The following is a 17,900-nucleotide window of genomic DNA, read 5'->3' on the forward strand; positions in this document are numbered from 1 at the left end:
CCTTCATACTGCCGTTGTACAGTAACTCTCCTAAATAGTCCTTCATACTGCCGTTGTACAGTAACTCCACTAAATACTCCTTCATACTGCCGTTGTACAGTAACTCCCCTAAATACTCCTTCATACTGCCGTTGTACAGTAACTCCCCTAAATACTCCTTCATACTGCCGTTGTACAGTAACTCCACTAAATACTCCTTCATACTGCCGTTGTACAGTAACTCCCCTAAATACTCCTTCATACTGCCGTTGTACAGTAACTCCCCTAAATACTCCTTCATACTGCCGTTGTACAGTAACTCCCCTAAATACTCCTTCATACTGCCGTTGTACAGTAACTCCACTAAATACTCCTTCATACTGCCGTTGTACAGTAACTCCCCTAAATACTCCTTCATACTGCCGTTGTACAGTAACTCTCCTAAATACTCCTTCATACTGCCGTTGTACAGTAACTCCACTAAATACTCCTTCATACTGCCGTTGTACAGTAACTCCCCTAAATACTCCTTCATACTGCCGTTGTACAGTAACTCCCCTAAATACTCATTGTGTTTCACCTTGAGAGCAGACTGTGTGTGTGATTTATTGTATTGGGCTAGTGTGTTCTTCAACATCCCCTTGTCATAATCCAGCTATAATTGGGCTAGCCCATGTGACCTACCTAGGCACTACTGATGTTAGGAGAGGAGAGGAGGGGAGAGGAGGGGAGGGGAGAGGGGAGAGGAGAGGAGAGGAGAGGAGAGGAGGGGAGGGGAGAGGAGAGGGGAGAGGAGGGGAGAGGAGAGGAGAGGAGAGGGGAGGGGAGAGGAGAGGAGCAGCGTCTTTGGGAATTGTCTTCTTTTCTCCCTCCTTTCTCTCCACCTGAAGGGGGAGAAGTAGGCTACCATCCACAGCAGCATGTTCTGCCCTTAGAGCTACAAACAGAGAAGAGGGGAAAGAGAAGGAAACAGACAGGCCTTTTGACACGGTGTGTGTGTGTGTGTGTGTGTGTGTGTGTGTGTGTGCGCAGGAAGCGAGCGGCAGCTTGGAGGAGTGGGAGCGCCTGATGAGGACGATGGGTTCGGGGGTCTCTGCCACAGACAACCCCTTCACTGAAGTCATGGGGCTCGTGACACGCATGTACAAACAGACCGCCATCGCTAAGGTACAGTGTATATACACACACAGGCACCTAACCCCCTCCTGGCCCAGCACTTCTGCACCGTTCTAGAAAAGGGTCTCTCTTTCTCTCTCTCGCTCTCTCTCTCTAGAGAGATTGTTTGTTGAAGGGCGGTGTCAAAAGGTGACAAGCATGTTTTTTTCTTCTTAGGTGCAAGGCCCTCCCTCCCATAGGTTATTATGCTTCACATTACTCGGAGCGCATCGCCATGGGAACAGAGTGAAGGTCTGCCACCCCTTAGTGAAAGCATTCTGGCTGGCCATCATAACTCTGGACAGCTATAACTGTGGCCTTTCAATTCCTCTGTTTTTTTTCTAAAGTAAACCTTTTCGACACAGCAGACCGAACCCAAATATAGCGGAACCTTTCCAAGGTGTTAATTCTAATGGGGTTGCCATGGTAACACCACCAGGCAAGAATGTCAGCTGTTAACTTCCAGGTGACTTTAAGTGAAGGAAGCTGGCTTGGTACGCAGGATACAAACGTTTTTCAACAGTCAACAGAAAACAAGCACAGATAGTACCTCCCCCTGTTTCGCTCTGTTTTGGACAGTTTTACTTTTGTTTGGTGTCTAACTGAACATGACCCAGGCTCCTCTGTAATAAGGACCCTGCACCAAGGTTAACAAAGCCTCAGACAGCCTCAGCCTGCTGAACGTAATCAGCGGAGGAATCCTTCCTCACCGGTTGGCTTGTTTCGCTCCGTCTTGTTTGCTGATTGGTTGTTCTCTCGGTTTCCCTTCCTCCTCCTCCGCTTGATTAAAGTTCACCGTTGCGTCGCTGTAGACGTGTCATCCTCCTGTCTCATTTCCTCGCCCATCCCTTTTGGTTGGCTGCTGCTACACACACTGACAGAAAATAACTTTTTTGGGAGGTGAGTGGATACACACACACACACACATCTCATGTCACTTCTGAAGCGTATGTGAATGCCTGGCGAGTGGACCATGGATGCATCCAAAATGGCACCCTATTCCCTACATGGTGCACTACTTTTGACCAGAGCTCATTGGGCCCTGGTCAAAAGTAGTGCACTACATAGGGAATAGGGTGTCATTTTGGGACCGAGTTTGGCAGTGTGGAGGGGGACAGGGTTTTTATTTTTACCCCGTCTACCAGCAGCAGCAGATGCTCCCAATTACCCAGAGACCCTGCTGCCTCTGATGATGGACTTTAAAGAGAGATAACATATCACTGCTTCAGTGGACAGGAAGTTTGTGTTGCACTAATTAAACTTCTGCAGAGTTAAAAGCAACCCAGTAATGAGAAGTTCCCATTAGCAGATGGAGGAGGGGGCTTCTAGCTAGACCTGCTTAGACCTACTCTCATTATCCCCCTCTGAGAGGAAAGGCCTTCTCATAATTAACAGTCCATGTCTCTAGGTGAGCGAGGAGAGACTGGTGACAGAGGTCTGAAGTCCAGGAGGTGTGTGGCATGTGGACAGCAGGACAGGACTGTCGATTGGGGGGGGGGGTCGTATAAGTGGTCCTTCATGACAAATATATGTGAAGTCTTGAGTATGTGTCTCATAGCAATTCATGATTCATTCCCTTCCTTCCATTGGTTGATTTCCCCTGTATGGCCTTTGCATAGAGATGTATTCTAATATGTTGTTATTGCATTTCTATTGGCGCCTCTGTGGTCTCCTCTTATAGGCCGGAGCAGTGAAAGACTACATAAAGATGCTGCTGGAGACTGAGAAGTTAAAGTTCCTGGTGTTCGCTCATCACCTGACCATGCTACAGGCATGTACCGAGGCTGTCATCGAAGCCAAGGTAACTGTTGTTCACTCATCACAACTAATGGACACGCACACCTCTCCCACTGTTCAGCAGCCCCTTCTGTCACAAATTCACCATTAAGGGGCCATCTCTCTCCCTCTCCCTGACACAGCACACAGATGTGCCCTCAGGTACTTTCTCAGACCTGTCAAACTATTGTGGAGATGATTCCATACCTGTCTTCAAATCCTAAAACACTTACAGGTTGAGGAAGTTACTCTAGAAGCTAGCAGATTCATTACTTACCAACAACAGCTGCAAATCCCACTAAAACTACATCCCACTTTGAAGTTCACTTGTCTTGCTTTGTCCAACAACACTTTCATGAATCTAGCAAAGTTTTGTGGTTCAGAGTGCAGTATTCTTTTTTGTTTCATAGTGAAACATGTTTGCTAGCAAAGGGCTTTAAAGAAAATAAGATTTCAGCTAATAGGGAAAAGTATCTAACAAAATAACTATACTGAACAAAAATATAAAGCAATATGCAACAATTTCAAAGATTTTACTGAGTTACAGTTCATATAAAGAAAACAGTAATTGAAAGAAATGCATCTATGGATTTCACATGACTGGGAATACAGATAGGAATCTGTTGGTCACAGATACCTTTTAAAAAGAAAAAAAGAGGGGCGTGGATCAGAAAGAACAATCGGTATGTGATGTGACCACCATTTGCCCCATGCAGGGCGACACATCTCCTTCGCATAGAGTTGATCAGGGTGTTGATTATGGCCTGAGGAATGTTGTTCCACTCCTCTTCAATGGCTGTGCGAAGTTTCTGGATATTGGCAGGAACTGGAACACGCTGTCGTACACGTCAATCCAGAGCATCCCAAACATGCTGAAAGGGTGACATGTCTGGTGAGTATGCAGACCATGGAAGAACTGGGATATGGATGCCTGATGAAGACCTAAGGGTCAAAACGTTGTTATAAACAAATATCACCTGGGAGCATGAGCAGCAGTGTGAAGCGTTTTCCTCTCTGTTTTCCATGAGTTTGTCTACAACTCCAGCACCTGCAGAAAGTACCTGGATGTGGGTATGTTCTTCAGCTTTTGTACGTAGAAGAACTGGGACATTTTCAGATTCCAGGAATTGTGTACAGATCCTTGCGACATGGGGCTGTGCATTATCATGCTGAAACATGAGCTGATGGCGGCAGATGAATGGCACGACAATGGGCCATGGTCGTCACGGTATCTCTGTGCATTCAAATTGCCATCGCTAAAATGCAATTGTGTTCGTTGTCCGTAGTTTATGCCTGCCCGTACCATTCACAACATTGACATCAGCAAACTGCTCGCGAATATGACGCCATACATGTGGTCTGTAATTGTTGGACCTATTGCCAAATTCTCTAAAATGACATTGGAGGTGGCTTATGGTAGAGAAATGAACATATAATTATCTGTCAACAGCTCTGGTGGACGTTCCTGCAGTCAGTCCTGCAGTCAGCATGCCAATTGCACGCTCCCTCAAAACTTGAGACATCTGTGGCATTGTGTTGTGTGACAGAACTGCACTCCCTCACTAGCTTTAAGCACCAGCTGTCACATCAGCTCACGGATCACTGCACCTGTACATAGCCCATCTGTAAACAGCCCATCTATCTACCTCATCCCCATACTGTATTTATTTATTTATCTTGCTCCTTTGCACCCCAGTATCTCTACTTGCACATTCATCTTCTGCACATCTACCATTCCAGTGTTTAATTGCTATATTGTAATTACTTCGCCACCATGGCCACCATGGCCTATTCTTTGCCCTTATCTTACCTCATTTGCACTCACTGTATATAGACTTTTTGTTTTCTTTTTTTGTACTGTATTATTGACTGTATGTTTTGTTTATTCCATGTGTAACTCTGTGTTGTTGTGTGTCGAATTGCTATGCTTTATCTTGGCCAGGTCGCAGTTGCAAATGAGAACTTGTTCTCAACTAGCCTACCTGGTTAAATAAAGGTGAAATATATTATTTATTTTTAAATGTAAAAAATTTTTTGTGGCCTTTTATTGTCCCCAGCACACGGTGCACCTGTGTAATGACCAGGCTGTTTAATCAGCTTCTTGATATACCACACCTGTCAGGTGGATGGATTATCTTGGCAAAGGAGAAATGCTCACTAACAGGGATGTGCACAAAATTTGAGAGAAATAAGCTTTTTGTGCATATGGAGCATTTCAGCTCATGAAACATGGGACCAACACTTTACATGTTGTGTTTATATTTTAGTTTGGTGTTCTACTGGTTAAAAGCTTTAAAAAACCTACTCATTCAAGGGTTTTTCTTTATTTTTACTGTTTTGTACATTGTAGAATAATAGTGAAAACATCAAAACGATTAAATAAGACATGAAATTATGTAGTAGCCAAAATAAGTGTTAAATAAATCAAAATATATTTTAGATTTGAGATTCTTCAAAGTAGCCCCCCTTTGCTTTGATGACAGCTTTGAACACACTTGGCATTCTCTCAACCAGCTTCATGAGGTAGTCATCTGGAATGCATTTCAATTAACAGGTGTGCCTTGTTAAAAGTTAATTTGTGGAATTTCTTTCCTTAATGCGTTTGAGCCAGTCAGTTGTGTTGTGACAAGGTAGGGGTGGTATACAGAAGATAGCCCTGTTTGGTTAAAGACCAAGTCCATATTATGGCAAGAACAGCTCAAATAAGCAAAGAGAAACGACAGTGCATCATTACTTTAAGACATGAAGGTCAATCAATACGGAACATTTCAATATCTTTGAAAGTTTCTTCAAGTGCAGTCGCAAAAACCATCAAGCGCTATGATGAAACTGGCTCTCATGAGGACCGCCACAGGAAAGGAAGACCCAGAGTTACCTCTGCTGCAGAGGATAAGTTCATTAGAGTTACCAGCCTCAGAAATTGCAGCCCAAATAAATGCTTCACAGAGTTCAAGTAACAGACACATATCAACATCAACTGTTAAGAGGAGACTGTGTGAATCAGGCCTTCATGGTCGAATTGCTGCAAAGAAACCACTACTTAAGGACACCAATAAGAAGAAGAGACTTGCTTGGGCCAAGAAACAATGGAAGCAATGGACATTAGTGTATATCAAATCATTTCTGGGTGGGGAGGGGGAAACTTAAAACTAGCTGTTATTGGCAGAGAGGTTTGGAACTCTCTTTGTTATTGGTCTATTAACCAATTTGCCTGCTGGTATGTCCCCAGCCGAAACACCTGCCCATGCAAACCGGTTGATTAGAGGATCCTGTGTACCGGTAGATTGTATTTTCAACCAGCAACTGTGTGGAAATAACACCGGGAAGAAAACAAATCATTTTTTTTTGTCTTTTTCTTTTTTTTTGTAAAAAAAAATTATTTATATCACACTTTTACAGTGTTAGTTTTATCAACTGTTGTACAATACGATACATAAAAAAAACACAAGAAAAATATACTTTTGACTACACTGGGCCTTTTAAATCCACTGTTCTTTAATTAGATTTTCAGTTGAACAGCAGCCCACCGCTGTTTTTACCATAAAGCTGAAGAAATGGGCTAGAGAAATGTAACCTTGTGTTCCTACTGGACAGGTGTCACAAAACCCTGATGTTGTCATCACAGCCCTGTAGGGACCATGATTCCCAGGCGTGGGGGTCATAGACTGCCACTGTTTACACACACCAGTGAGTTCCACCCTGTAGCTGCAGGTAACCTAGCGGTTCAGAGCATTGGGCCAGTAACCGAAAGGTTCCAATCCCCGAGCCGACTAGGTGAAAAATCTGTAGATCTGCCCTTGAGCAAGACACACACTTCCAACGGCTTGTGTTTTCACTAGAACAGATGTCTATGTAGAAAGTCAAAGGGAAGGGATCACTGTCGCTCCCTCGCTTTCCAACCAAGGAGAGAAGAGATTCAGCAACACTTGAAGGAAAGTGGAATTTATGAATTTAATTTTTTATTAACCAACGTTGGTTCTACTAAAGAAGCTTCTTTTTTTATTGAATTCCGTTGTTCTCCAAGTGTTGCTGAATCTCATCTCCACTTATGTAGAAACTCAAAACAGAAAATACACACACACTGTTTTTATTTTAAGCCAGTTTCACGCGTTTCTCAGCTCGATGGCAGTGATGTGAGAGGAAGGGTATGTCGTCTGCTGTTATCTGATACGTGATCAAGTGTGATCACACCTTCTAATTTGAAAAGTCTCCCACTTGCAGAAGCATCATCACCCATTAACAGGAAAAAGACTAAAATAAGGAGCTGCATGCTGCCGTGATGAACTACAGCTGTGAGAACGGGGAGACAGAGAAAGAGAGTGGGAGACGGAGAGAGAGAGAGTGGGAGACAGAGAAAGAGAGTGGGAGACGGAGAGAGAGAGAGTGGGAGACAGAGAAAGAGAGTGGGAGACGGAGAGAGAGAGAGTGGGAGACAGAGAAAGAGAGTGGGAGACGGAGAGAGAGAGAGTGGGAGACAGAGAAAGAGAGTGGGAGACGGAGAGAGAGAGAGTGGGAGACAGAGAAAGAGAGTGGGAGACGGAGAGAGAGAGAGTGGGAGACAGAGAAAGAGAGTGGGAGACAGAGAAAGAGGGGGGAGACAGAGAGAGACGACTAATCTAATAAAAAAATAATGAAATCAATGACATCACTGTGACAGGTGTATTAGAACACAAAATTGTTCTTCCTGTATATGGGTACAGTCTGTGTGGAGTGGAATTGACTAAATGTCAAATCAAATTGTATTGGTCACATACATGTGTTTAGCAGATGTTATTGCGGGTGTAGTTAAATGCTTGTGCTGCTAGCTCCAACACTGCAGCAATATCTAACAAGTAATATCTAACAATTACACAACATATACCCAGTACACACACATCTAGTAAAGGAATGGAATTAAGAATATACAAATATATGGACATGCAATGTGAGAGCAGTATAGAATAAGATACAGTAGAATAGGAGACAGTATATACATATGAGATGTGTAATGTAAGATATGTAGACATTATTAAAGTGACTAGTGTTCTATTTATTAAAGTGGCCAGTGATCTCATGTCTATGTATATAGGCAGCACCCTCTATGTTAGTGATGCTGTTTAACAGTCTGATGGCCTTGAGATAGAAGCTGTTTTTAAGTCTCTTGGTTCCAGCTTTGATGCACCTGTACTGACCTCGCCTTCTGGATGTTAGCGGGGTGAACAGGCAGTGGCTCGGGTGGTTGCTGTCCTTGATGATCTTTTTGGCCTTCCTGTGACATCGGGTGGTGTGGTGTCCTGGAGGGCAGGTAGTTTGCCCCCCGTTGATGTGTTGTGCAGACCTCACTACCCTCTGGAGAGCCTTGCGGTTGAAGGCGGTGCAGTTGCCGTACCATACGGTGATACAGCCCGACAGGATGCTCTCGATTTTGTGCGTCTGTAAAAGTTTGAGGGTTTTAGGTGACAAGCCAAATTTTCTTCACCACACTGTCTGTGTGAGTGAACCATTTCAGTTTGTCAGTGACGTGTACGCCAATGTATTAGTAAATTGTTGTTTTTTTCTATACAACAATGCTATAAGATGTTGTTTTAGTGGTGGGTTCAGAGGTCAAGGTTTTAATCAGCGCTGACATTTACCTCTCCCTATCTCCTCTCTCTCTCAGGCCAGTTACATCCATATCACTGGCAGTGTCCCATCAGTAATGACCACGCTCTCCCCATCCCCCTCTCTCCCTCTCTCTCTCAGGCCAGTTACATCCATATCACTGGCAGTGTCCCATCAGTAATGACCACGTTCTCCCCATCCCCCTCTCTCCCCCTCTCTCTCAGGTCAATTACATCCATATCACTGGCAGTGTCCCATCAGTAATGACCACACTCTCCCCATCCTCCTCTCTCCCTCTCTCTCTCAGGTCAATTACATCCGTATCGATGGCAGTGTTCCGTCCTCAGAGCGTATCCACCTGGTTCACCAGTTCCAGAATGACCCTGAGACGCGCGTGGCCGTCCTCAGCATACAGGCTGCTGGGCAGGTACTGCACGTACAGACCATAGAAACAGTGATGATAGAATAGTAATTATATTTCTACGGTACAGACCATCTACTGGGCATATACATCCCTCATGTGTCCCAATTCCAGTCCCAGTAACACTGTATACATCCACCATGTGTCCTAATTCCAGTCCCAGTAACACTGTATACATCCACCATGTGTCCCAATTCCAGTCCCAGTAACACTGTATACATCCACCATGTGTCCCAATTCCAGTCCCAGTAACACTGTATACATCCACCATGTGTCCCAATTCCAGTCCCAGTAACACTGTATACATCCACCATGTGTCCCAATTCCAGTCCCAGTAACACTGTATACATCCACCATGTGTCCCAATTCCAGTCCCAGTAACACTGTATACATCCACCATGTGTGCCAATTCCAGTCCCAGTAACACTGTATACATCCACCATGTGTCCCAATTCCAGTCCCAGTAACACTGTATACATCCACCATGTGTCCCAATTCCAGTCCCAGTAACACTGTATACATCCACCATGTGTCCCAATTCCAGTCCCAGTAACACTGTATACATCCACCATGTGTCCTAATTCCAGTCCCAGTAACACTGTATACATCCACCATGTGTCCCAATTCCAGTCCCAGTAACACTGTATACATCCACCATGTGTCCCAATTCCAGTCCCAGTAACACTGTATACATCCACCATGTGTCCCAATTCCAGTCCCAGTAACACTGTATACATCCACCATGTGTCCCAATTCCAGTCCCAGTAACACTGTATACATCCACCATGTGTCCCAATTCCAGTCCCAGTAACACTGTATACATCCACCATGTGTCCTAATTCCAGTCCCAGTAACACTGTATACATCCACCATGTGTCCTAATTCCAGTCCCAAAGTAGCACTTTTTGATTGATATCTTCCAAGACCTGTTCCAGTTTGTCATATGTAGTAAATAGATAGGAAGTCTTTCTTTCCAGAGCTCTCAAATTAAAAAGAGCATTAAAAAGAGTGAGAAAGTTCTTGACTAATGGCCTAAACTCACTGAAGGCGAGCATGCGAAGCGTGTGTGATTTATTTTAGAATCTGTTGTTTTGAATTCTAATGACCCAACCGAAGCGGGGCAGGCAGGTTGTCCTCTTTGACGCCTCACTCAATTAAAACGTCTCTATTTTTGTGTTGTATCGCTAGAGCTGTAGTCACACAAAACAATACCAATTTAATGATTCACTTTTTTCCCGAGCTCATTTGAATTGGAAGAGGTAGCTAAGGGTTGAGGCTTTACTATACATGCTAAGTTACACCAATTCATCCACTTATGGAAACAACATCGCTATCAGCAAAGCTGATTGGAGGTATGGTCCTTTGTAGCTTAGTTGGTAGAGCATGGCGCTTGTAAAGCCAGGGTGGGGGGGTTCCATTCCCGGGACCACCCAAATGGCAAATGTATGAATGACTGTAAGATAAAAGCATAGAGGATATTATAATATTACAGTTGAAGTCAGAAGTTTACATACACCTTAGCCAAATACATTAAACTCAGTTTCTCACAATTCCTGACATTTAATCCTGGTAAAAATGACCTGTCTTATGTCAGTTAGGATCACCGCTTTATTTTAAGAATGTGAAATAAAGAATAATAGTATAGAGAATAATTTATGTCAGCTTTTAATTCTTTCATCACATTCCGAGTGGGTCAGAAGTTTACATATACTCAATTAGTATTTGGTAGCATTCCCTTTAAATTGTTTAACTTGGGTCAAACGTTTCAGGTAGCCTTCCACAAGCTTCCCACAATAAGTTGGGTGAATTTTGGCCCATTCCTCCTGACAGAGCTGGTGTAACTGAGTCAGGTTTGTAGGCCTCCTTGCTCGCACAAGCTTTTTCAGTTCTTCCCACAAATGTTCTATTGGATTGAGGTCAGGGCTTTGTGATGGCCACTCCAATACCTTGACTTTGTTGTCCTTAAGCCATTTTGCCACAACTTTGGAAGTATGCTTGGGGTCATTGTCCATTTGGAAGACCCATTTGCAACCAAGCTTTAACTTCCTGACTGATGTCTGGAGATGTTGCTTTAATATATCCACATCATTTTCCTTTCTCATGATGCCATCTATTTTGTGAAGTGCACGAGTCCTTCCTGCAGCAAAGCACCCCCACAACATGATGCTGCCACACTCGTGCTTCACTGTTGGGATGGTGTTCTTCGGCTTGCAAGCTTCCCCTTTTTCCTCCAAACATAACGATGCTCATTATGGCCAAACAGTTATTTTTTTGTTTCATCAGACCAGAGGACATTTCTCCAAAAAGTACGATCTTTGTCCCCCATGTGCAGTTGCAAACCGTAGTCTGGCTTTTTTATGGCGGTTTTGGAGCAGTGGCTTCTTCCTTGCTGAGTGGCCTTTCAGGTTATGTCGATATAGGACTCGTTTTACTGTGGAAATAGATACTTTTGTACCTGTTTCCTCGAGCATCTTCACAAGGTCCTTTGCTGCTGTTCTGGGATTGATTTGCACTTTTTGCACCAAAGTACGTTCATCTCTAGGAGACAGAACACGTCTCCTTCCTGAGAAGTATGACGGCTGCGTGGTCCCATGGTGTTAATACTTGCGTACTAATGTTTGTACAGATGAAAGTGGTACCTTCAGGCATTTGGAAATTGCTCTCAAGGATGAACCAGACTTGTGGAGGTCTCCAATGTTTTTTTTTCTGATGTCTTTGCTGATTTCTTTAGATTTTCCCATGATGTCAAGCAAAGAGGCACTGAGTTTGAAGGTAGACCTTGAAATATATCCACAGGTACACCTCCAATTGACTCAAATGATGTCAATTAGCCTATCAGAAGCTTCTAAAGCATGACATTTTCTGGAATTTTCCAAGCTGTTTAAAGGCACAGTCAACTTATTGTATGTAAACTTCTGACCCATTGAAATTGTGATACAGTGAATTATAAGCAAAATAATCTGTCTGTAAACAATTGTAAGAAAAATTACTTGTGTCATGCACAAAGTAGATGTCCTAACCGACTTGCCAAAACTATAGTTTGTTAACAAGAGATTTGTGGAGTGGTTGAAAAACGAGTTTTAATGACTCCAACCTAAGTGTATGTAAACTTCCGACTTCAACTGTATATGTACTATCCTGCTAGCATACAGTCACTGCTCTGCCTGTTCCCGTACTTTTCACCCGCCTCGCTCTGCTTTCTCCACCTGTCTGCTTCCGGTGAGTTTTTCCCTTAAGTGAGTGTGTTCTGTGCTGTCCAGGGCCTGACGTTCACAGCGGCCACTCACGTGGTGTTTGCTGAGCTGTACTGGAACCCTGGCCATGTGAAGCAGGCTGAGGACCGGGCGCACCGCATCGGACAGACCGCCTCCGTCCATGTGCACTACCTCATTGCCAAGGGAACCTTTGACACCGTCATGTGGGCCATGCTCAACAGGAAGGTGTGTGTGTGTGTGTGTGTGTGTGTGTGTGTGTGTGTGTGTGTGTGTGTGTGTGTGTGTGTGTGTGTGTGTGTGTGTGTGTGTGTGTGTTTCGTTTTAACTGGAAGGTAGGTACTTTTCATAGAAATACAGTACCAGTCAAAAGTTGACACACCTACTTATCCAAGGGTTTTTCTTTATTTTTACTATTTTCTACATTGTAGAATAATAGTGAAGACATCAAAACTAGGAAACAACACATATGGAATCATGTAGTAGCCAAAAAAGTGTTAAACAAATCAACATATATTTTAGATTCTTCAAAGTAGCCACCCATTTGCCTTGATGACAGCTTTGCACACTCTTGGCATTCTCTCAACCAGCTTCATGAGGAATGCTTTTCCAACAGTCTTGAAGGAGTTCCTACATATGCTGAGCACTTGTTGGCTGCTTTTCCTTCACTCTGCGGTCCAACTCTTCCAAACCATCTCAATTTGGCTGAGGTCGGGGGATTGTGGAGGCCAGGTCATCTGATGCAGCTCTCCATCACTCTCCTTCTTGGTCAAATAGACCTTACACAGTCTGGAGGTGTGTTGGGTCATTGTCCTGTTGAAAAAGAAATGATAGTCCCATTAAACTCAAACCAGATGGTATGGCATGTTGCTGCAGAATGCTGTGGTATCCATGCTGGTTAAGTGTGCTTTGAATTCTAAATGAATCACTGACAGTATCACCAGCAAAGCACCATCACACCACCTCCTCCATGCTTCACCGGTCATGTTCATTGCTCGTGTTTCTTGGCCCAAGCAAGTCTCTTCTTCTTATTGGTGTCCTTTAGTAGTGGTTTCTTTGCAGCAATCTGACCATGAAGGCCTGATTCTGTCCTCTGAACAGTTTATGTTGAGATGTGTCTGTTACTTGAACTCTGTGAAGCATTTATTTGGGCTGCAATCTGATGTGCAGTTAACTCTAATGAACTGATCCTCTGCTGCAGTCCTCCTTTCCTGTGGTGATCCTCTTGAGAGCCAGTTTCATCAAAGCGATGGTTTTTGCGACTGTACTTGAAGAAATATTCAATGTTCTTGAAATGTTCCCGGATTGACTGACCTTCATGTCTTAAAGTAATGATGCACTGTCGTTTCTCTTTGCTTATTTGAGCTGTTCTTGCCATAATATGGACTTGGTCTTTAACCAAACAGGGCTATCTTCTGTATACCACCCCTACCTTGTCACAACACAACTGACTGGCTCAAACGCATTAAGGAAAGAAATTCCACAAATTCACTTTTAACAAGGCACACCTGTTAATTGAAATGCATTCCAGGTGTCGACCTCATGAAGCTGGTTGAGAGAATGCCCAGAGTGTGCAAAGCTGTCATCAAGGCAAAGGGTGGCTACTTTGAAGAATCTCAAATCTAAAATATATTTTGATTTGTTTAACACTTTTTTGGTTACTACATAATACCATATGTGTTATTTCATAGTTTTGATGTCTTCACTATTATTCTACAATGTAGAAAATAGTAAAAAATACAGAAAAACTATGAAATAAGTAGGTGTGTCCAAACTTTTGACTGGTACTGTAGATTTACTTAAAGGGACAGCACAAAGCCCCCGAGACCACCTTGTCATTTTGACTGGAACACAGTGGGTTGAATGGCGGGTACACTCAATATATCTGTAATTCTATGGGGTACTAATATCCACTGCAGGACCACCGTTTCCAATGAACTGGATTTGAATCAATAAAATGACTGCCTTCCTTCTTTAGAAAAAAAACTGTTTAAAGACCATTACAGAAGTATCAGAGTGAGGTTGTTGACCTTGGTGTGTTTCTGTTGTTTATTGACCTTGTTGATAATTATGCTGCAAAGAACAGAGCAGTTTATGGTCACATTCATTAGTGTACGTTGTAGCAAAACAAGTGTTTCTTATTGGACAAGTCCTGATTGCGCTTCCCTGATTTTGTCAATTTTCTGCCATTAAGTGCTTAAAAGGAAAATGCTTCTTGAAAGTCCAAAACATTTTATTTTTGAGTGGAGTTTCCCTGTACGTGTTGTTCTGATAGGAGACTGTGTGTCTGTGTTGTTGACAGGAAACGGTAACTGGCACTACTCTGAACGGTAAGAAGGGGTACTTAAAGGCAGAGTTGGGGGATAAGGACAAATGGGACTTCCTGAATTTCGCCGAGGCGTGGACACCAAGCGAGACGACCCTGGCAGCAGGAGGAGTGGTTGACAATGACAAAGATCCTGTGTTCTTTAACCATGTGAGTCACTGGTCTAGTGATCTGGGTTCTTTAACCATGTGAGGCACTGGTCTAGTTATCTGGGTTCTTTAACCATGTGAGGCACTGGTCTAGTGATCTGGGTTCTTTAACCATGTGAGGCACTGGTCTAGTGATCTGGGTTCTTTAACCATGTGAGTCACTGGTCTAGTGATCTGGGTTCTTTAACCATGTGAGGCACTGGTCTAGTGATCTGGGTTCTTTAACCATGTGAGGCACTGGTCTAGTGGGCTGGGTTCTTTAACCATGTGAGGCACTGCTTTACAACAGATCAGATGAATGACCTGCTTTACAACAGATCAGATGAATGGCCTGCTTTACAACAGATCAGATGAATGACAGGCTTTACAACAGATCAGATGAATGACCTGCTTTACAACAGATCAGATGAATGACCTGCTTTACAACAGATCAGATGAATGACCTGCTTTACAACAGATCAGATGAATGACCTGCTTTACAACAGATCAGATGAATGACCTGCTTTACAACAGATCAGATGAATGACCTGCTTTACAACAGATCAGATGAATGACCTGCTTTACAACAGATCAGATGAATGACAGGCTTTACAACAGATCAGATGAATGACCTGCTTTACAACAGATCAGATGAATGACAGGCTTTACAACAGATCAGATGAATGACCTGCTTTACAACAGATCAGATGAATGACAGGCTTTACAACAGATCAGATGAATGACCTGCTTTACAACAGATCAGATGAATGACCTGCTTTACAACAGATCAGATGAATGACCTGCTTTACAACAGATCAGATGAATGACAGGCTTTACAACAGATCAGATGAATGACAGGCTTTACAACAGATCAGATGAATGACAGGCTTTACAACAGATCAGATGAATGACCTGCTTTACAACAGATCAGATGAATGACAGGCTTTACAACAGATCAGATGAATGACCGGCTTTACAACAGATCAGATGAATGACAGGCTTTACAACAGATCAGATGAATGACAGGCTTTACAACAGATCAGATGAATGACCTGCTTTACAACAGATCAGATGAGTGGCCTGCTTTACAACAGATCAGATGAATGACAGGCTTTACAACAGATCAGATGAATGGCAGGCTTTACAACAGATCAGATGAATGACAGGCTTTACAACAGATCAGATGAATGGCAGGCTTTACAACAGATCAGATGAACAACAGGCTTTACAACAGATCAGATGAATGATGTGCTTTTCAACAGTCTTACCGTGACTCTATCCCTCCTCTCTGCAGTTTGAGAAGGACAAACAGCACGACATCCGTTCGTTCTTCTTCTCTCCGGACGCGGCTAAAGAGAAGAAGAGGAAGAGAACAGAGGGTGAGGTTTGCCTATCCCCCGTTACCCCCTCAGAGAAGGAGGGTTCTATAGACGTGGAGAACCCAGAGAACGACAAGGAGAAAAACTACAACTCCCAAGATCCCCCTGACCTCCAGGACCAAGACTTCTCGCCCCAGGTGAAGAGGCTGCGTCTGCCCACCTCCACCCCCAGCGCTACCCACAGCCCCAGGTCTCGTCTTGGGGGGAAGAGGAGGTCCCTCCATGGGGGCAGAGACACCAGCAGCAGCCCCCTGGCCTCTCTGTTTACCCCCCGTCGGCTCTCTGAGAAAGGGACCCCGAAACCAAGGCTGAGCCCCAGACCAGGACCACCAGATCAGGGGAAGGGAGATGAGTGGAGCTGTGGGGCCTGTACTTACTCCAACAGCATCCTGCTCCTTTACTGTGAGATGTGTGAGTCCCCACTCCACAGGCCCAGCACTGGTGAGTGTACACACACACACGTTGGCAGGCGTAACATACACCAAGTCAGAAATAGACCAGCGTGACAACGTGTCTCTGCTAGATGACAACGAGGAGAAGAGGACGCAACACACTGTTCACCTCACTGTCAAGTGAGAAAAGGCCTGCTCTCCTTGTGCCGCGTGTCTCAAAGTTTACAAAGTAAAGTTGATGAATTAGCTGGGCTGAAGTTAAAGTTCCCCAAGGCACTCTGGCTGACTATCTAATAAGACTGGGAGAAGGAAGGTAACTGTCTCACCTCAAACACTGACACCTCCTGGTTCAGTTGGCAGTACCGGGGGAAGTGGAGGGCGTAAAGAGGGGGGTGAGGGAGGGTTGAGATCACTCCTCAGTCTTTAAAGGATTACCTGTTCTTCTATCCATCACGACCGAGCGGCACAGGGAATTCACGCAGCAGCATCCCTCCTGTCTGTCTCTCAGTAATAATAACCCTGCTACCTGCCTGGCTTGCTGCTCTGTAAGGCTGGCTTGCTGCTCTTTAAGGCTGGGATGCTGCTCTGTAAGGCTGGGTTGCTGCTCTGTAAGGCTGGGATGCTGCTCTGTAAGGCTGGGTTGCTGCTCTGTAAGGCTGGGTTGCTGCTCTGTAAGGCTGGCTTGCTGCTCTGTAAGGCTGGCTTGCTGCTCTGTAAGGCTGGCTTGCTGCTCTGTAAGGCTGGGATGCTGCTCTGTAAGCCTGGCTTGCTGCTCTGTAAGCCTGGCTTGCTGCTCTGTAAGGCTGGGATGCTGCTCTGTAAGCCTGGCTTGCTGCTCTGTAAGCCTGGCTTGCTGCTCTGTAAGCCTGGCTTGCTGCTCTGTAAGCCTGGCTTGCTGCTCTGTAAGCCTGGCTTGCTGCTCTGTAAGGCTGGCTTGCTGCTCTGTAAGGCTGGTGTGCTGCTCTGTAAGGCTGGCTTGCTGCTCTGTAAGGCTGGGATGCTGCTCTGTAAGGCTGGGATGCTGCTCTGTAAGCCTGGGATGCTGCTCTGTAAGCCTGGCTTGCTGCTCTGTAAGGCTGGCTTGCTGCTCTAAGGCTGGCTTGCTGCTCTGTAAGGCTGGCTTGCTGCTCTGTAAGGCTGGGATGCTGCTCTGTAAGGCTGGGATGCTGCTCTGTAAGGCTGGCTTGCTGCTCTGTAAGGCTGGCTTGCTGCTCTGTAAGGCTGGCTTGCTGCTCTGTAAGGCTGGCTTGCTGCTCTGTAAGGCTGGCTTGCTGCTCTGTAAGGCTGGCTTGCTGCTCTGTAAGGCTGGCTTGCTGCTGTGGCATATCAAGAATGACCATCAGTAAAAGGTCACTCTTAAATATGCAGTTTTGTCACACAACACAATGCCACAGATGTTTTGAGGGAGTGTGCATTTGGCGTGCTGACTGCAGGAATGTCCACCAGAGCTGTTGCCAAAGAGTTGAATGTTCATTTCTCAACCAGAAGCTGGCTCCAACTAAGTTTTAGAGAATTTGGTAATACGTCCAAGCTGCCTCAGACCAGACCAGGT

At 44.6% G+C, this 17,900-nt stretch overlaps 1 protein-coding gene across 1 annotated transcript in view; it reads left to right on the forward strand.

The window, feature by feature from the left end:
• Positions 1 to 17,900, forward strand: part of LOC106575916 (DNA annealing helicase and endonuclease ZRANB3) — a 90,001-nt gene that overhangs the window by 23,082 nt on the left and 49,019 nt on the right. Inside the window, exons 9-14 of the mRNA XM_045698616.1 lie at positions 1,012 to 1,146; positions 2,816 to 2,935; positions 8,798 to 8,917; positions 12,172 to 12,351; positions 14,426 to 14,599; positions 15,872 to 16,397. Of these exons, the coding sequence (XP_045554572.1) occupies positions 1,012 to 1,146; positions 2,816 to 2,935; positions 8,798 to 8,917; positions 12,172 to 12,351; positions 14,426 to 14,599; positions 15,872 to 16,397 (1,255 nt within the window). The remainder of the gene's footprint in view (positions 1 to 1,011; positions 1,147 to 2,815; positions 2,936 to 8,797; positions 8,918 to 12,171; positions 12,352 to 14,425; positions 14,600 to 15,871; positions 16,398 to 17,900) is intronic.

This window comes from Salmo salar, chromosome ssa17, assembly GCF_905237065.1.
Source record: "Salmo salar chromosome ssa17, Ssal_v3.1, whole genome shotgun sequence".
Taxonomy (NCBI): domain Eukaryota; kingdom Metazoa; phylum Chordata; class Actinopteri; order Salmoniformes; family Salmonidae; genus Salmo; species Salmo salar.